This window comes from Lolium perenne, chromosome 3 (genome assembly GCF_019359855.2).
Source record: "Lolium perenne isolate Kyuss_39 chromosome 3, Kyuss_2.0, whole genome shotgun sequence".
Lineage (NCBI taxonomy): Eukaryota > Viridiplantae > Streptophyta > Magnoliopsida > Poales > Poaceae > Lolium > Lolium perenne.
This window is the reverse complement of record NC_067246.2, coordinates 241964289-241983976: the sequence shown is the minus strand read 5'-3', so window position 1 is coordinate 241983976 and position 19688 is coordinate 241964289. Positions and strand designations below refer to the sequence as shown.

Genomic DNA, 19688 nt, shown 5'->3' with positions numbered 1-19688 from the left:
CGAACAAATTAAGTTGATAATCTCAATTTGTAATTTTTTATTTGTTTCTTGTTGCAAGTATGTCACATTTTGTTTCCTGCTAATGCTACATTTTATTTGATATTATTCTATATTTTTAGATGTTATTTATAAATTTATGTGGAAAAATAGCCTATTTCCCAAAGAAATAGATCATATCTTGGCCGCGTTAGCTAGCAAAATGGGTGAACGCTGCGTTGGGTGCACCGCACGACCCAAACGGGCGAGCGAATGCCAGCCAATGTGTCCGCACGCCCACCCAAACAGACATAAACGGCGATTTTTCGAGCCCAATAGAAGCGCCGGCAACCCTGTATCGGCCCCTTCGTAAAATGCGCGAATCGGGCGCGCCGGCGCCTCGCGAGGCTGAAAATTTTAGGGTGGGAGTCGCTGGTCAGCCACACAACGACAAAATATACATCTTCTCCCCCAAAACCCCGTCCTCTTCGCCGATCATTTCTCCCGCCAGCCGCTCCATCTCTCATCCAGCCCCCAACCCGAAAAACCCTCGCCGCCACGTTCATGTCTCCCCCGACATCGTCCATGTTCATGTCTCCCCGAGCGACCGTGGATCCTGTTGCAGCGACGGAGCTGCCGCCGATCTCACAGATGTCGTCGAGGTTGAGCCGCCCGTGATCTCCTTCATGTGATCATCTGGCTTGGAAGCCCTTTTTTTTTGCATCGGAGACGGCGATCTGGTGGCCGTGTGTTGGCTCAAACTTCTTATTCCAAAATCTATTCAAATTTGGTGGCTGTGTGTTAACTCAAACCGTAAACTTATTCGAATTTCTATGCTTGTGTTTATGGGAATAGCTCCCTTAAATAAAGGATGTTGTGCCGGTGTCCCGTGTACAACAGTGTCGACGCTACTGCGGGTGACTATTTGAGGCCCAGTGGAGATGCTCTTAGATTTCTACCGGGATCTCACTGGAGCCCCCGTTTCAAAATCAATCGGCGGTGCGTCCCGCTTGTACTTTTCAAAATTGACGTCGCTTAAAGGACCAAGTTTCCGTTCACCTCATAAGTAACGCCAGTTAACCTCTCCAACGGCAGAGACAATCCATGAGCATCTACACACTGACCACCGACCGGCCTTAACGCACACGCAAAAACGAAATCAAACCTCAACGAACCACCGAAGAAAAAGTTCTTTTTCCACAACAAGAGAAAACAAAACACCCAAGAAAAAGAACAAAGCAGAGCACGAGCTGCTGAACCGAAGCGTACTACAGTCCAGCACGACGACGACGAAGGGGGGAGAGAGAGGGAGAGGGGAGAAGGAGGCTATAGGAAAGAAAACCCAGACCAGCAAAAGCCCCAGAGCTCCGGATCCACCTCCCGCATTGCCTCGGGGCCGCTAGATTCGGCCGAATCCGAGCTCGCATCCGGCGCCGCCCCGCCGGAGGGGCTCGATCTGGTCCCGGATCGACCGGCATTTCGGCCCTGTACTCGCTCCAGTCCCGGCGGTGAGGCATGGGGACCATGGGTGGCCACTTCGACGACTTCCATGCCGGTGAGGCCGTCGATCTGAGCCTTTTTCCTTTTCTGCTCGCCGTGGGGGGATGGCTCAGTTCAAGCTGCTGAGCTCAAAGTTTGGGTCTTTAAAAGTCTCACCCCCTCTTTGTGTGGATGCTTGCTAAAAACTCCGGATTGGGGCGATTCAGTTCTTGTCTTAAGCTCCCCGTTTGCCCCAGCGTTCGAGTCGATTCTTGATGCATATTGTGGCTGTGCAGACCGGTGCACCCGTTTTTGTTCAGCACCTGGCTTTGCTTGATTTTTGGTGTGATGCCGTCGTTTTGGCTGTAAAATTGAATTTGGGAGCTCAGGGCTGCACGCGTTTCTCACGCTTGTTTCCTTTGATGACACCAACATTTCCAGACGACCGGCGTGCTGAGGTGATAGATTGGCTCGGTGGGTTGCTACCGGAGTTCAATTTACCGCTGGATTCTTCAGATGAGGAGCTGCGGGACTACCTCATTGATGGCACGGCCCTGTGCTACACTGCCGACAAGCTCATGCCCGGTGTCCTGGAGGTGGGCGAGCTGCTCTCAGAAATGGTGGATACTTGCGGCCTATTATTGCTCTTGCTGTGCTAATACGGCTTCGTCTGTAGGGGGTGTGGGGTGGTTACGCATCCGACCAGCGGTCAAATGTGAAGAAGTTCCTCTCCGTTGTCGCTGAGATGGGGCTGCCGGGATTCAGCGTCAAGGATCTTGAGGAGGTGAGCTTGCTCCTGCCATGACAAGTTGTTATACGACCGATTTACGATGCTACCATGCTTTCAAACTAAATGCTGCTCTCGTCTCTTGTCAAGCTGTTCACTCATATGGTTACTGTAGTTGATATTTATGATTTACCTTGTTTGTATTAAGAACCCTAATCTTGTAGGCACAGAGTAGGAATAGTGTGGTTCTAATTTATATAGGTGATTTAGTTGCACTTACATGGTATGGAATGCCCCCTCTTAAACTTTCCCCCCTGTCATCATTAGTAAAGCTGGAAGGTGTTTATTGATGTGAACTCAGAGTCGTCTTAGTTAGATCGTATATCCTGCTGTGGAATTCTGTTGAACATAGGCAGCAAAGTTTTCTTTTTACAACAAAACATAGGCAGCAAAGCTTTTACGAAGTATTGACTATGTGCCTCATTCCTCAGATGCTTACTCCTAACACATATGGCAGATAGTACAAGAAAACATCAGACCCACTTTAGAGCTGCAGAATGAATTTGCAGTTCTGTATTTCCGTACCACATCCTTTTACGTTCTCCATTGAAAAAAATCCTTTTAAATTCTCACTTTTTTTTATTAACTCCACGTGGTTCCATTCCATGATTACAGGGATCAATGTCGTCTATAGTAGAGTGCCTCTTGACTCTAAGGGATAATGTGACAACAGGATTTGGTGAAAATCTTTCTAATTATGCTGCTAAGACTCCAACAAGGCCTGTGGTTTCAGTTTCCACACCAGGAAGGAGATCTCCTGGAGAGGACAGAAGAAGGGGCCTCTGGGACCCCAAGTCCCCCCAAAGAAGTCCTCTTCTTTCAGGTATGTGCTTGTTGCTGCTTCTCTTAGATGAATTGGCATAGATCATTTGGACAATCAAACATTGCAATGACTTCTTATTTCAAAGTTCAAACAAATAATAGTTAGTGTTTGGATCCACTGATGATTGGCTAGATATAGCACAACCCATTAGTTGCAGAGTTCTACCAAGTGCCACCGTGATGAAAATTTAGATAACCAGGCATTGTTACTTTAGTGCATGGCTTTTTGTATCTTGGACATTGTTTACTCGTTTTACTATATGATGCAACTGCAAGTAACATTTATAACTTCCAGGTTATGTTCCTCTTATCCTGTTAGTTTTGACTTTGGGGGCTTAGTTATATTAATAGATGGTTATGCTTTACATCCTTTGCAGGGCAGAAGGCCAACGAGGTTTTCCAATTTAAGCGTGGACAGTATGCAGATCTTCCTGCTTCTAAAATTTCAGAGATGATCCAGTCCAACAGTTTAGATGTAACATCTTTAGCGTCACATTCCATACCACTTAATACTTATTTCTCTTGCCCTTTTCTTAATGATAAGCATTTTTGTTTTCAGAATGCGCCTACTCAATCACTTCTTAGAGTTGTTAACGGCATTCTGGATGAAAGTATTGAGAGGAAAAGAGGAGAAATACCACATGTATGTCTACTTTTGATGACTTTCAGTAAACGATTTTTGTGGAACACTAGTGTTTATTTCCTTTGTACTTTACTATTGATGACTAACTTTTCCTACTTTTGTCAGCGAGTTGTTTATTTACTACGAAATGTTATTCAAGAGATTGAGCACCGCATTTCCATTCAAGCAGATCACATAAAAAATGTAAAGTATACGATACCATTTGTTCTGAAGTTGCACCTTTTCCATGTGAATTGAATTCTTAATCTGATAGCTTATTTTCCAGCAAAATAGCGTCATCAAAACGCGTGAGGATAAGTACCGTTCAAAAATTAAGGCACTCGAGACATTGGTAAATGGAACAAATGAAGAAAATGAGGTAAAAAGACCCAAATTATTGATGGTTAGAAATATTCAGAATCTGCTGTAGTACTGACAACATGTGGTCACTGTTTCAGATGGCAATAAATCGGCTTGAGCTAGTTAAGGTATTCAGTGCATCCTCATGTACACCCTCCGATCCATATTACTTGATGCTAATATAGATGTATCTAAACATATTTTAGTTGTAGATACATCCATTTTAGCATCAAGTAGTAATGTAATATGGATCGGAGGGAGTATAATTATTAGTCTTACGTATTTTTTGCGCATCTTACTTCCTTAATTCAGTATTTATAATTATCTTATTTGAAAGGAATACTGGACACTCTATTTTAGACTACATGAAATTAAGATTACACATTAGCTTATGTACTACATATAGTTAACCAACCATGATAAAAATAATATGCTTGTGTTTTTCCTGTAGGTTGAGAAGTCAAAAATTGATGAGAGGAGAAAACTAGGCGAGCAAGACATGGTTCGGCTGATGCAAGAAAAGGAAAATGCAGAGAATACAGTCAGTAACCTTCAGCAAGAAATTCAAGTCATGAGTAGGATGTTCGAAGAATATCGTGAGCAGATGGAGGCAAAAACAAGCCAGATGGAGGAACACTTGACTCTAAGAGCTAAGGAGGCTGAGTTTCTTCTTATGCAATCGAAAAAGAGAGTCGAAGAAGTTGAAGCTGCTTCTGAACTAAAATCACAACTCTGGAGCAAGAAGACAAATACATTTCGAAGTTATATGGACAATCAAAAACTGTGTATTAAGGTTAGTGTAGTATATCTTTGTGTTATTAAGTTCCTTTATATCTTACTTTGTATATTTTTTTACTATTCAACTCTTGTAGGACATAAGGATATCATCTCAGTCTATTAAGCAGGAAATGTTTGCCCTCCAAATGAAATGGAGGGATGAAATATCTAACATTGGTATGTGGGTTAGTCTTCATGATTTGTGTATTTGCATTGTTCATATGCACATATTGTATTCTGTTACTTTCATGATTTGGTTTGCTTGGTCTTAATGTTCATACTTGTGTAGGACTTGACCTAAAAGGTTTGGTAGATGCTGCTGAAAATTACCATGGTGTTCTTGCTGAAAATCAGAAATTATTTAATGAAGTGCAAGAATTAAAAGGTAATTCATGGTCTGTTCACTCTTTCGAGCACATTTTAGGACTGTAACAAATTTGTTATTCTAATGCTTCTTATCAGGTAATATAAGAGTATATTGCCGTGTTAGACCATTTCTTCCTGGTCAAGACGGGAAATCAACCGCAGTTGATTACATTGGTGAAAATGGTGAGATTCTCATTTCAAATCCCTCCAAGCAAGGAAAGGATGGATACCGGATGTTTAAGTTCAACAAGGTCTTTAATACTCATGTTTCTCAAGGTATATATTCATTGATCCAAGTCATCGATCGAAACAGCTAACCTTTTGGTGTATGTTTGAATATTGGTCACTAACCTTTTATTTAACAACTCTCAGCTGAAGTTTTCTCCGATATCCAGCCTTTGATTAGATCAGTTCTTGATGGATTCAATGTGTGCATTTTTGCATACGGTCAAACTGGTTCGGGAAAAACTTACACGATGGTACTAACTACTCTTTGACTTATTCAAGACAGCAAGCTTGACTCAATACCTTTTCTTGGGGATATCACTAAAGAATAATGTGTGCTTTCTATGGATTAGTGCTTATGATTTTATAAGTCAAATTTGGGCGTTTCAGTGAAATCCTAAAAAAAACATGGATGTGTACATGTCACATGCATTATGTTGTGAAAAATACGCTCCATGTGCATTGTACAAACAAAAAAATATGTGGAACTTACTTTTTGTGTAGTGCCGCTGCACTCGTATTTTTTCTGCATACGTCCTAATTGATTATTCTGCAAATGTTTTAACATGAGGAAAGTTTGTGATTATTTGGGATCTTTTTTAGATGCACAAATACAGAATTTGGAGCTGTATGAACCTACCCATACAAGCGAAAAACAATATTCATTACTAACTGGTACTTGCTGCCGTTTCTGTTTTAGAGTGGTCCTGGCACATCAAAAGAAGATTGGGGTGTTAACTATCGAGCTTTAAATGACTTGTTTGACATCTCTCTGAAGAGGAGAAACAATTTCACATATGAGGTGGAAGTGCAGATGGTTGAGATATACAACGAACAAGTCCGGGATCTTCTGTCAAATGATATTGCACAAAAAAGATATCCTTTAATAAACATATAGTTGGTTTCACATATATTTTTTTGTTTCAATATTGGTATAACATGTTATTCTTGACATAAAGAAACACTCGGGATTTGGAGTACTTCTCAACCTAATGGGCTTGTCGTACCCGATGCGAGTTTAATTCCTGTCAAATCAACATCGGATGTACTAGACTTAATGGAAATTGGGCAAGCAAATAGAGCTGTTGGATCAACAGCGTTGAATGAAAGGAGTAGTAGATCCCATAGGTATGTGGATGACTGCTAACTTAAACCATCCCATTAAACTATTTTGAGATATTGTTCTAAAAAAATTCCTTGCTTGCAGCATTCTCACTGTGCATGTTAGAGGGCTCGACGTGAAGAATGGATCTACTTCTCGAGGATGTCTACATCTGATTGATCTTGCTGGGAGTGAGAGAGTTGAACGATCTGAAGCAACCGGAGATAGATTAAAAGAAGCACAACATATTAATAAATCCCTTTCTGCTCTCGGAGATGTCATTTTTGCTTTGGCCCAGAAAAATGCCCATGTGCCCTACAGAAACAGCAAACTGACTCAAGTTCTTCAGAGCTCTTTAGGTAACGTAAGGTCGTCGGTACATGTGTATGTGGAAAAATTTACTTGTTCTAAATCTTTCCTTTTTCATGCAGGTGGACAAGCAAAGACACTAATGTTTGTTCAAGTAAATCCCGACGTGGAATCCTGTTCAGAAACCATAAGTACTTTAAAATTTGCCGAAAGAGTTTCTGGGGTTGAGCTAGGTGCTGCAAGAAGCAACAAAGAGGGCAAAGATATAAAAGATCTGCTAGAACAGGTTTTTGCACTCCCATCTCTGATATATTCCCATTTTTTTACTTGAACTGTAGACAGCGATGAACCAGCTTTATATGGAGCTCATATGGTCAGTTTTCGGGGTACTTTTGTTCTTACATCAGTTCAAGTTAACCATTGAACTGGAAACAAAAGGAGACCGTCAATTATATAGCCTTCATAGGAGTAAAAGTACATTTTAGTCTATTGCTCTTAATATTTTCTGCTGAATCTTGGTAGCATAATCAAATCATATAGCCCACCTTTATTCATGAATATTCTCTCATTCTTGATTTAGAAAATGACGCCGTTATTGTATCCAGGTTGCATCTTTGAAAGATACAATATCACGAAAGGATATGGAAATTGAACAGCTTCAAGTCCTTAAAGACAAGACCAAATCTCCTAGTTCACTTACAGATAAAAGCGGAAGTAACATGCTGAAACAGTCTGCGTCCTCGTCGTCGCTCACCATGGCAAGCCAGCAGAACCAACTATTATCAGGTGAAAGATTGCTGAAGTCTAGTGTAGAGTTATGTTAAATCCTCAACACTATAGTGTTCAATGGAAGTAATAAATAACGTTCATGTTTCACCCGCCAATGCATGCAGGGTCCATGGGATCAGGTGAAACCGAATATGAAGACAATGCATCTGATGATGGCTGTTCAGTAGGTGAAACTGAGTATTCTGTTGGCAGTGCTTCAGAAGCAGCAGAAAGGATGTATGTACTCATTCTGCTTTCTTTCCTTTCTCTTCTATCAAACCGTCACACACTAGTGAAGAAAATTATTGTTTCAAAATAAATCAACATAGAAAAATCACAAGAAATAAAAAAAGGCGCATGGTTTTCCCCTCATAATTTTGCTGCATGTGCATCACCAAAAGCACCTCACATTGTTTCGTGAAGCCTGGCATGTAACACATTCTGTACAACTGCAGGCAGAAAGGTCCATCACGACTAACCAGATTTTTCCTCACAAAGAATGGCCAGCCAGCAGCTTCCCGACCAAAACCAAAGGAACCTGTTCCGAAGGCTACAGGTACGCATGTGTAAACCACCTGACGATTCATGCCTGCTGCTTGCCAAAATTTTCATTCACCGATGCTCTGCCATTTATGCAATTTCATAGAAAATCGGCATGCCTAAGCATCACATTATCCAAACTACAAAGAATGTACCACTGACCGGAGCTGTATTGTTACACCAGGTCGCCTGAAACCTACGACTAGCCAGGCGGCCGCAGCATCTTCTTCAGTCAAGCCCCTGAAGAGGCGGGTAGTCCCGTAGTCACAGGACTGTGCCATCTTGCATCTGTAATGCGACTGGAATGTTATGTGCTGTAAAACTGCGACACAGGGCGCAGCTTAGGAGGCACCTTATTGTTGTATCGATTTCACTGGCCATGCAGCCTTGTGCTGATTGAATTAACGATGATGAGCAGCCGAGCTATGCACGCTGGCCATGTGATGAGATATTTATGAGTTTGTGTAACCTGTGACCTTCTTGGCCTGGCATTGCAGTATGTAGAACTGGACCTGCTATACTTTTTCTTTGAGGGAATGCACCAGCTGTACGTTTTTTTAGATGCACCTACTGTACTAGAAAATCTGCCAAACAATTGCACCTTCTTCCTGAGCTTTGTATGTAACGATGGGAGGGAGCTGCCACCAGTTCTTGCCGCTGGTGCGCTATTTCAGTCATTGGATATGGAAATACTGTGCTGCGTTGATCATCCCAGATAGCTTCCAAAACAGAAGCCGTCCCATGATTTCATTCTGTGAAATGTTATTTAGCTAGGGGATCGAAAGAAAACTTCAAATGGAGGCCAAGCTGAACCTAGCTCTTTATTTGCAAACACTTGAAATTCGTTTCAAAGTTTCAAAAAACCCGGAACCAAATTCTAGAGATACTCAATGATGTATAGTACAACAGTGTCAAATCCCAATACAAATTGCTTGATATTCTAGGTGACACAAAATTGACAAATTCTGATAATTTTAATAGTGAATAGTGCACATTTTATTATTATAAAATTTCTCAGACTTTGTCAATTTTGTGTAGCCTAAAATAGAAATCAGTTTGTATTGAGATTTTACACATTGTAGCATTCATCATTGGTTGGCTCAAGCATTTTGTTTCGGATTTTTTTGAAACTTTGAAATACAAATTTTGAGGGTTCAAAAATAAAGAAGCTCGGCCTCGGGGATCGAAATCATATCATCTTGTCCCGCACCTGGCATAAATCTACTTTACATACATGGGGGGCATAACATCCACTTAGCAAAACATGGTAAAATTGCGGTGAGGGTGGATCGAACACCCGACCTTCAGATCTTCAGTCTGACGCTCTCCCAACTGAGCTATCCCCGCTGTTGATTGTACGTGCAGAATATATATAGGAGTAATAGTTTCTCAAAACAGTGCACTACTGACAGGCACCCGCACTTCTGAGTTCTCTGCACCGTTGTCTTCCGTTGATGCTTAATAAAAGAAAACAAGAATGTTGCGACGCCTAAAGTTACTTCAACCAAACCAGCTAAAACACTTTAGCCCATTGTTATGCTAGGTGAAGCTACTGACACGCCGAAGCGAAAGCTTGTGCGGCAGAAGGAAATAGAGGACCAGGACTGAGAGTTACGAAGAACAGTAGTACAGGACGCTCCAATAGTTTAGAGATGGACATAGTTGTCGGTGTTCTTTGCTGAAAGCAGAACACTCTGGTGTTCCAAACATCTTTAACAGAATGCAGGAAGGATGTGTAGATAGTACTGCAAACAGCACACACTGCTACGCCTGACCTGACACAATGATGCAGCATCATGCCGCCATCTTCTCTTTCTAGCTGGCATTTGGTTTCTCGTATCGCTTATCTTTGTCTTTGCCACAGATAAAAGGAAGCTTCACACTCTGTCCTTGCATTTGCAACACTAGAAGAGCTCAAACCGGGAGCGTATACAAGTATCGCGCGATGCATCTCTCAAACATGCCATTGCCAACAACGTATCAGGTATGCAAGTTAGAGTAGCAGGAACTAATCCAAGAAGCATACACTGACTGGCCACTGGTGTGATGGCCGCTGCATCCTTCGTTACCTATCTTGAGAAGCCAAGAGAGCTCCGGGTGCTGGAGTTCCGGGCGCCGCCGCCGTCTCCGGTCACCGGAGTCCTAACAAACAGCAGCTCGGGATCATCTGAGCACGGCGATGACGAGGTCAGTCAGTTCTTGCGCTCCTCCGCCAGAGTTCCGGTGCTGCGTCTGCCGGAGAGGGCTATCCCGCGGAAGAAGAAGAACAAGGTGGCGTGGGCCCCTCCGGTCATCGACGTGCGTCTGCTGGAGGCCCGCGGGCCCGTGGTGGAGGCGCTGAGGTCGGCGGCCGTCGCGTTTGGCTGCTTCCAGGTGGTTGGCCATGGGGTCGATGTGTGCTTGGTCTCAGCAGCAACGACAAGTGCTGCAGCCGCAAGAGGATCGCCAGCGCTGGGCGAGGAGGAGGCCGGTGGCGAAGATCCCCAAGACGGCGAGGAGCTGCGGTGGTCACCGAGCGACGGAGAGAAGTGCAGGTATGAACTTGCCAATTCGATTGGACTTGAAGAAACATAATCAAATTATGGTGTATAGTACAAATTTGGCCGACACAAATTCACCATTGGATAGCATGCGGTGCAGTGCATGATGCTTTTAACCCCTGATCTTTCTGTGTCCAGGAACAGAGCAGACGATCTGTTAACCCAGTTCAAGCGAACCGCAGCCGAGATCGACATGGTGTTCTTCCTCCTTTGGCTGAGTGTGTGTGTGTGCGTGTGTCCTAGTGTTGTGTTAATCTGTGTGAGATACAAGTTAGATTGAGAGACAGGAGGAAGAAGAGGGAGCTGCAAGGTGCAGCTCCTACAATGGATGCCTTGCAGCGAGACAGCGTTGGCGCCACCGATTCCCTGGCCGGAGCTTGCAGGATCGGCACCTCGCTCCTCTGCATTCGCACGCACCACGGCAAGCAGCGCGATAGCGGCAGCGCTATCAGCCAGGACGACGTGATGCGGATGCTGATCAAGAGCTCGCGCTGCCCGCGGGATCTCACTCTCCACATCTGCCCCGGCGCCTCGACGTTCCACGTCTTCTCCCGGCGGGGATTCTCCAGCTTCCGTCCTCTCAACGGCGCCCTCGTGGTAACCGTCGGAGACCAGCTACAGGTGACGCGTGAATCTCTTTCAACGAGCTGAAACTTAACTCAGCTTGCAAACTCGCCATGTGCACATTGGCATCATCACAATCGTCATGTGTATGCAGGCATGGAGCAGCGGGCTCTACATGAGCATGGCTGGGAAACCGGCTTACAGCAACGACGATCTGCAAGAAGGTGGCGCCGGAGCTGTCGTCTCGGCGGAGTTCCTCTACTCCTGCTCTTCAGTCGGTGAGCCCCTTGACAAGGATGGCGGGAGGATCATCCCATTGAACCTGCAGATCATGGCAGCAGCTTGCCTTGTACTCGTTTACCACTTTCTCCTGTCATGCTTGTATGCAACTTGGTGATTCTGATCTGCTACAGGACTTGTTCCCTGAATATGCGGCTTGGTTTCCTCTTCAAGTTCACCTTGGCTGCTGGATCTTTTTTGTGTGTGCAAAATTCGGCTGGAACTACATGAAGTGATGCCCGAAATTTGGACAAAATCTACTTAAAAACTCTGGCAGAAGGCAATACATGCAAGATAATTTTTTGTGCAGAGCCATGGGATGTATCAGGGTGCTTAAGGGCTACCTTCCATTCCTCGAAAAAGTCCTTTTGAATCATGGGCACCAGTGCTCTCATTATATTAAAAAAATTGAAAGTTATATTTATATAATTTAAAAAATTATGTAACGAAATTCTAAAAGTAGTAATGATGTGTTTCACTAATGTATAAAATCCCAATTACAAATGTTTTGTTTTTTGAGCTACACAAAATGACAAGTCTGATTTTTTTGGAGATTTGAATCACTATACTCAGATCCACATATTTGTTATTTTTGTGCAGCCCAATATACACATTATTTTCAATTGAAAATTTACAGGTTTGTGGGATACAAAACCAACGACATCATGATTTATTTTCAGATTTTTCTAAAACTTAAAAATATGATTTTTAATTATTTTTCTGAAAAGGGATCACTATTGCTCATGTCCAACAAATCTCTGTCAGCACATACAAGGCATCACAAATGATCAGAGTATATAGAGAACCAACCTAAGATTGGGTGGTTAGGTGGGTGGTTGTACCCAACCCACCAGAGTTCAAATCCCAGTTTAACATGTGTGTGTGTCTCATAAAGGCCGAATATTTATTCAGTGGGAGTGACGTTTCCGGCGATAGCGAGACGCATGTGGTGACTTCACCAGTTTCAAGATTTGATCCATCGCCTCAATCTTTCGGAGGTGCTCATATGGATAGGGTGTGTGTACGTGTGCGCGTTCATAAGGGTGAGCACATATATGTGAGCGTCTGTGTTTGTATTGTGTCTCAAAAAAAATCAGAGTATATATGGATACTCCGTAGAACATTTATTCGGATCTATGTAGCTAAATGCAGATTCATTTATTGTGATTTTTACATTTTTTTATTTGATCATGTTTTAGGGATGTTTTTTATTTGATCCAATCTGATACCTCTCCACGCTTCCTATCTTACCACATCATCTACCTCCCCAACACTCTTGACTATGGTATGTAAAGGTGCGACCATGGATAGGAAGCAGCAAGCTAAAAGAAGTGCAAGCGAGAAACCGAAGCTATACCTCAACAGGATCGAGTTGGAAGCAAAGGAACCTATTGAGGCTCGAGCATCTCTAGCAAAGCCTGTAAAAGTGCAATTGAAAAACGCGGGTTTAGTTTTTCGAAAACGTGTTTACAGATCGTAAAACGGCTGGCGCAGAATAGACCCTGTAAACTAAAACTGAAAAACGAAATATTCGAAAAGTAGTCATCTTCTTCACGAGAATTATCTGCTCCGCTGCCTAGATCTCCCGCGCGGCCGCTGTTGAAGTAGCAAAACATCAGCAGCAGGCATAAACAGCAAAGCACAAGCATCTGGTCCGTGCCCACGCGCAATCAGTAAATCACATAAGCATATGCTAATAAGCAGCTCATACACGCTCACAGGCACGCGCATGTGCTAGACTGCTAGCTCGTCCATGCGCAGAGCCACGCACACCTGCTAGCTGCCTCCAGCCGCCGTTTCGGCGAATAGATCGGTAGCTTGGTCTGCGAATTTCATCGCTCCGTCGATCTCCTTGATAAGGACACCATTTAGATAGCACGATTCACCGAAAATTGACATAAATATGGTTAAAATTGGAGCGAACTGATAAGATGTTTGACCGATGATGCATAATTTTAGCAAAGCAGTCAGAAATCGGCGGCAGCGCTAGAGAAATCCGTTGAGTTTTAAGCCCGTAAACCGCCCTTCAGTCTGTATTAGTAGGGGTCGAGTGTGAAATTTTTTGAGCCCCTAAAAAAGTTTTTCAGACCAGGCAGCGAGTTCAGTCTCTGTTCTAGGCCACTTTCAACCCGAACCCGTAAATCTGCCGAAAAAATACGGTTCCAGTGTCATTTCCTCTAACACGACCACACAGAAGTTCAGTCATACCGATCAGGTGTTCAAATCTGACGACACCTTACACTATAATTAAGAGTCTGCTACATTGAAGACTAACACGGACTACAAACATTTACCACTGTACACACTATTCTAGAATTAAGAACAGTAAGCAGAAACATCTTCACAGGCCCACATTAGGTCGCATTCAGAACATGCCCGCAAAAACAAGCTGCTACTGTGAACTGGACCCAAAGATGGGACCAACTCGACATTAAATGGCTTCGCACAGGGCAAAAGGCTTCTACGATACAGTACGCCCATAGCATACTGAAGCAAGGTAGAGATGCTTGGACCATTTCTCCTGCAAGGGAACAAGGGCACAATTTGTCAGATCAAATTCTAACACACATATAACCAGTAAGTGGCGTAGTAGGTGAGGAAGACGGACCTTCACATGATGACTAGGGAAAGCAGATGTTCTCAGTGTTTCTTGAGCTTCATCACTAGGCCACCTTCTTGGTACACTTAAAACCAATGCAGTCTGGTCCGAAGTTGCAGCAGTTGATGTTATCCGATAACCATCATCCCACCTTTTATGGATCCCCTCACTGGGGTACAAGAAGTCCAGTTCAACAACCTGGAAGACAAATGCATGACATACACAAGGAGTGCAGAAATAAAAATGATACACTTAGCTTGGTAGTGTCAAAGTAAATGCAATGATTGGGTCACCACTAAAGTAGAAAGGATGCTACCTGTCTAGAAAATCCTGCGTGACGAGACATAATAACTGCCCATTTATTTCCAGCACTTGCCATGGAAGTCACATAGAAACCATCGCGCCATTTCTTGTTTATCCATTTGAAGGGAAAAGTTCCACTCACTTTGTACGACTGCTGGGTATACGGTGTTCCTGGATAGACATGCCAAATAGTCAATATTTCTATTGTAGGACAGAAAGGGCTCTTAAACTGCCAGCTTATTGTTACCTTTAGACATCACTACCAGGGAACTCCCATTGCTTGCTCCAGCAAGTGCACTTATATAGTAGTTCCTATCCCATTGGTCCATAATCCATTCCTTCAAAAAAACAGAAACCATGAGATATAAATAGGGAATGTCGAAAATGATCATCTATGTAACCTTGCCTCATAAGGTTAATTGATTATTTTGTAAAGGATGTCGGCCATGAATGAAACAGATTGCTGGTTACTCACTTTGTTTAGAAAATGTGGTGAAAGTTCATAGACTTGAGCCGAGAACCCAGTGCCAGCATCCATGATTAGTGCCCAGAGATTTTGACAAGACGATATGCAACTGATATACAGTCCATCTTCATACCCTTTCTCAATGTGTGGTGCAAGCCTTGAATCTGCAACATTGTAGTGGTACCTGCAACATCCAGAACAGTTATGTTGTAGTGCATATATGATTTTGCCTCAACAAAAAAGGTAGATCACATTGTTAACAAATATTGAAATTCCTTGGGCCTTATAAGAGATAGTACCTTTGTTTCATACACCGTCTTGCATTATAAACACTTATCCACTGTGTTGCAGGCATTCCCAACCTTCTCTTTTTCTTTGGTTGCTCATCTATCTCTTCTTCTGACGATATGCGCCCTCTCTTTTGCCCAACTTGGTATATAAGCTGTATAGAAGTTGGAAGGGAGATTAGAAGAACTCAAGTGATGTTTTAAGTAGCAAACTACAAAACAATAATGTACCTTCTGAGCACCATCTGTGTTAATTGGCCTGATATCTGGATTTGGGCCCACTATACTATCAAAGAGGGAGATACACTTTGCATAGTTGGGTTCTTCTTCAAACTTCAAGTTGACCACATAATCCAAAAACTCCTTGAAGGGTTCAGGGCAGAAGGTACATATAGACTCTGGAGAGGTGGACATTTTCTTTTTGCAAACAAGAAAGCCCTTGTTTTCACCCTGCACGCAAAAAGAGCTACCAGTTACATGAATAGATAACTAAAATCAACAAAACTTGGAAAGGTAGGTCCCACAGTTTACCTGGTAACCTTGCCAAGGTAGATGTCCCCGTAGAAGAAAGACTAGTGTATAGGCTAGAGATTCTAAATCATCCCTCCTGCTACCTGTTCTCCCAAGATGTGCATGGACACTAGCATAACGAACCGTTCCCCTGAAACAACATCCATAACAAACAATAAGACCAGTGTATACATTAAATTGATCTACTTATTTGTGCAAGCAAGCCTGAGATGCACAGAGAAGTACAGTATGGGCAGCTATAAACAAACCATTCAGGATCTACTGGCTGGTACCCACTGCATCTGGTATATTTAGTGATATTAAGAAGAATATGCAAGCTAGTGATTTTGCAAGACGAGACAAAAAAGGAGAAGAAAAACTACAAACGGCAAGTAACAAAAAAGGGAGGGTTTCAGGTGTAAAGAGGCAATACCACGGAATATTCAAAATTCAGAATTATGCATAGTATTAGCAACAATGTAAATGATTAAGAGTGTCAATTATCACAAAAGCTACATCTGGTCACCTGAAAACATCAGGTCGCTGGTCATAATCAACATGACCGCATCTATCCTTCCACTTGCTAGCTGTCATTAGATGATCAAAGAAAATACAGTTAATGCAGACTCCTAAATGTATCACCATCCTAAAAAAGAGCTGAATGCACAGCATTATCATGAAGTTCGTTACTTGATGGGCGAGCAAATTACTTACCTAATCCAAGGTCGACGAGAAACAGTCTTTTCTCTTCAGGAGTTCCAGGGGGGCCTAGCAAGAAATTCTCAGGCTTAACATCTCCATGCACGTATCTGCAATGGGAAGACGCTTTTTTAGACATATGAGACAAAAGGGAAGCGTGGAAGACCAACAACTAGGGATGCTAACTGACCCTTTTGAGTGCACTTTCTCGAGAATGGAGATAGCTTCAATAGCAATGCAAGCAACCATCTCAACTGACATTCTGCAAAACAAATAGTGATGTTAATGGTCAGATAAGAGCCAAAAAAGACTCCGGAAAAGGGTGGGTTAATCCGATAACTCACGTGTGGGAACCATTATTATACGCATCCCACAGACTCACACCGAGCATATCCATGACCTGCATTTTTAAACCAAGTTAAGCAACATCTAGAAATGAGCAGACCGGAAGAAGCTGCTGCGATTTCAAAGCAAGTGTCATTACCATAACAAAGTAATCCCCTTGGAGCCCTCTGTAGTGAACTCGGGGAACCCCATGAATGCCACCAAGGATTCTATAGATGTGAAAACCAAAAATCAGTCAGCAGGCAATGTCCTGAGGGAATTTCAGCAAAACCTACATCTGCCTAGCACCCCAAGTGACAAGATGATGAATCCACTTACTCGTAAACCTTCCACTCAGAAGGAGGTCCGTGGTGGCATCCTTTGCTGGTCTTATGCTCAAACTTTAATGCAACCTGTCACAGATAAGCAAAAGAATTATTCGCCGCTGCTAATATTTACCGCCTCCGCTGCTCCGGAGGCCACAAGCCGACAAAAGTTATTTTGGTAGACTGGTATTGAAATCATCTATTACCTCAACTGCGCCTGCCCCGTTACCCGCATTGCGGCGGCCAAGATATACTTGGCCAAATCCTCCTTTACCAAGCCTCCTTTCAACTGTATACCTGGGTGAATTGGCCACCTGGACCTGTATAGAACAAGCAGACGCGGATTAAACAATATAAATATCATCTGGTACGTATTTGGGAGTAGTCGGCGCGTGGTCTTGTTGTAACAGTTTTTGCCCAGTTTCCCGTAATTAACTGAGCAATTATCTCTTCTTAATTAATTAATAGATTGGGGCGAAGCTTTTGTCCCCGTTTCAAAATAAAATACAATCATCTGGAACAATTTGAGGCAACTTGCAAGCTAAAACATTTTGGCTGGTAAATTAAATAGCACAGAACTCAACTATGCGAGCTAAAACACATATCATCTAACGAGTAACCTCAGGATAGTTTAACACCACTCCTAATCAACCAACTTATCCTTGCAAAAAAATCAATTTAAAATTATCTCACTAAAAAGGTTAACCTCAGGATGGTAGTGCCACGCAAAGTAGGCACAAGCCAAACATAGTAGGAACATCTCACCGTGTCAGGGATTGGATAGCCGTCGCTGGTGTCCCTGTCGGCGCTGTTCTGGTCGTCCATCGGGTCCTCGCTGGCGGCGCCTTCCGCCGAGACCTCTGCCGGCTTGATCTCCTCCTCCGCCGCGGCCGCCGCCTCAGGGACGCGTCCTGCCGCCTTCCTCCTCGGCGCGCTACCCCTCCTCGCTGCAGGTGGCGGCGCCGGCTTAATCTCCTCCTCCGCCTTCGTCTCCTCCTCCGCCGTGGCCGCCGCCTCAGGGACGCGTCCTGCCGCCTTCCTCCTCGGCGCCCTACCCCTTCTTGCTGCAGGTGGCGGCGCCGGCTTAATCTCCTCCTCCGCCTTCCTCCTCGGCGCCCTAAGCCTTGTCACTGCAGGTGGCGGCGCCGGCTTGATCTCCTCCTCCGCCTTCCTCTCTTCCTCCGCCGCGTCCGCCGCGTCCGCCGCCTCACGGACGCCTCCTGCCGCCTTCCACCTCGGCGCCCTAAGCCTTCTCACTGCAGGTGGCGGCGCCGGCTTGATCTCCTCCTCCGCCTTCCTCTCTTCCTCCGCCGCGTCCGCCGCCTCACGGACGCCTCCTGCCGCCTTCCTCCTCGGCGCCCTAAGCCTCCTCGCTGCAGGTGGCGGCGCCGGCTTTATCTCCTCCTCCGCCTTCCTCACTTCCTCCGCCGCCTCACGGACGTCTCCTGCCGCCGCCTTCCTCCTCGGCGCCCTACGGCTCCTCGCTGCAGGTGGCGGCGCCTCCGCCGCCGCCGGGTTCTCCTGCGCCTCCCGGGGCCTCCGAGCCGCGCTACGTAGAACAGGCATCGTCAGGCATTGAGCCCCATGGCCCACGCCCCCTCCTCCGCACCTGGATTGCTAAGATTTCCGCCGCCAAACAGCAGTAACGCCGCCGATCTCGAGGAGGAAAGGAACGGCGCGGCGATTTTCCGGTCGCGTCGTTCGCCCGGTGGAGCGAGGCGGAGGTTAGGGCTTGAGGTCGTCGGCGGCGCAGATTTGACGGAAGGGAATGGGGCGGCGGCTGGCTGGAGGAGTGGGAGGCGGCGGTGCTGAAGTTAAAATCGGCTAAACGCGGAGTGACTCCTCGTTTATACTGTACGAGGAAGGAAAGGACCAGCACCGCGTGTGTACTCATATCAGGGCACCGTCTATGTAGTACTTGGAACTTGGAAAAAAAACATAACTCAACTTAAAACTTGCAAGACTTGAAGGCTGGCACTATTGTTTATGGCTACTAGTAGCTGAGAAGCTACAACGAAGACCTACTGTAGAATAATGATAGCAGTAGACCCGTTTTCAAACTTGTTTGAAAGATTACGATGAGATTCCACCACGGATGTAGGTGTGGGGTAGAAGAGAAACTTGCTCTAGAAGGTTTCTGTGGGATTATACGATTATTTGTGACCTGTTTGAAGACTACGCAGAAGGGATTTTTGGCAAGTTATGCAACTCATGTTCTAGCTTTTGGCATGATAACCCACTTTCCGATTTTTGAATAAGTTGCAACTGATTATTGTTTTATAGAATATTTTGAAATGGAAAGTTTCTCTCCAACATCACTATTATAATCTTATTACAAGAACCATGCATTGAGAATTATGTCTAGACTAGATAAATTCTAACATTGGTAAGAACTAAATCATCGTTCAGCTGAACACGACGGACCCATTAGTTATGCTCTCGATTTTTCTCCGTGAAGCGGTTTACCTCCATGTATATTCATAGTAGATAGAAATAGAAAATGTTGTTGTTGAAAGCATGGGAGATAATTCTAAGGGTGTGCACTTTCCCAGTATGTGGTGTCTAGCAAAATTGCGCAATCACGAGGCTCAACCATATATTGATGACTTGTAGAAAACATTTGGATAATGTCTGGAGCCAAGGTGATGAGAATCTGCC

At 44.2% G+C, this 19688-nt stretch overlaps 3 protein-coding genes and 1 non-coding gene across 5 annotated transcripts; 2 read left to right on the top strand and 2 right to left on the bottom strand.

Moving 5' to 3' along the window:
- The first annotated feature begins 1114 nt into the window (after window positions 1-1114).
- On the top strand, window positions 1115-8693 carry LOC127343814 (kinesin-like protein KIN-14C). Its single transcript, XM_071828417.1, has 22 exons — window positions 1115-1531; window positions 1897-2051; window positions 2132-2239; window positions 2858-3065; window positions 3442-3539; window positions 3624-3707; window positions 3813-3890; window positions 3973-4065; window positions 4145-4174; window positions 4498-4839; window positions 4919-5000; window positions 5113-5208; window positions 5286-5465; window positions 5562-5668; window positions 6115-6291; window positions 6379-6542; window positions 6622-6875; window positions 6948-7111; window positions 7431-7611; window positions 7719-7830; window positions 8049-8149; window positions 8318-8693. Exons 1-22 carry the CDS (start codon window positions 1492-1494, stop codon window positions 8395-8397), a joined length of 2934 nt encoding a protein of 977 aa, XP_071684518.1. The 5' UTR covers window positions 1115-1491; the 3' UTR covers window positions 8398-8693.
- A 714-nt stretch (window positions 8694-9407) lies between these two features.
- On the bottom strand, window positions 9408-9480 carry TRNAF-GAA (transfer RNA phenylalanine (anticodon GAA)). The gene has a single exon. It is a non-coding gene; the product is annotated as a tRNA-Phe (tRNA).
- A 548-nt stretch (window positions 9481-10028) lies between these two features.
- LOC127343815 (uncharacterized) lies at window positions 10029-11689 on the top strand. Its single transcript, XM_051370013.2, has 4 exons — window positions 10029-10667; window positions 10812-10863; window positions 10998-11294; window positions 11392-11689. Exons 1-4 carry the CDS (start codon window positions 10180-10182, stop codon window positions 11632-11634), a joined length of 1080 nt encoding a protein of 359 aa, XP_051225973.1. The 5' UTR covers window positions 10029-10179; the 3' UTR covers window positions 11635-11689.
- A 1971-nt stretch (window positions 11690-13660) lies between these two features.
- On the bottom strand, window positions 13661-18921 carry LOC127343816 (casein kinase 1-like protein HD16). 2 transcript variants are annotated; one of them, XM_071828416.1, is made up of 17 exons: window positions 18486-18920; window positions 17796-18374; window positions 17237-17350; window positions 17044-17117; window positions 16865-16934; window positions 16725-16780; window positions 16571-16642; window positions 16396-16490; window positions 16208-16268; window positions 15703-15832; window positions 15403-15621; window positions 15184-15326; window positions 14894-15068; window positions 14666-14756; window positions 14432-14589; window positions 14125-14313; window positions 13661-14037 (listed from the first exon to the last, which is right to left on the bottom strand). In XM_071828416.1, the coding sequence occupies exons 1-17, from the start codon at window positions 18594-18596 to the stop codon at window positions 13978-13980; spliced, it is 2397 nt and encodes a 798-aa protein (XP_071684517.1). In that variant the 5' UTR covers window positions 18597-18920; the 3' UTR covers window positions 13661-13977. The 2 variants fall into 2 exon arrangements, with proteins under 2 accessions (XP_071684517.1, XP_051225974.1); XM_051370014.2 differs by having other exon boundaries at window positions 17796-18921.
- Between the last annotated feature and the right edge of the window lie 767 nt (window positions 18922-19688).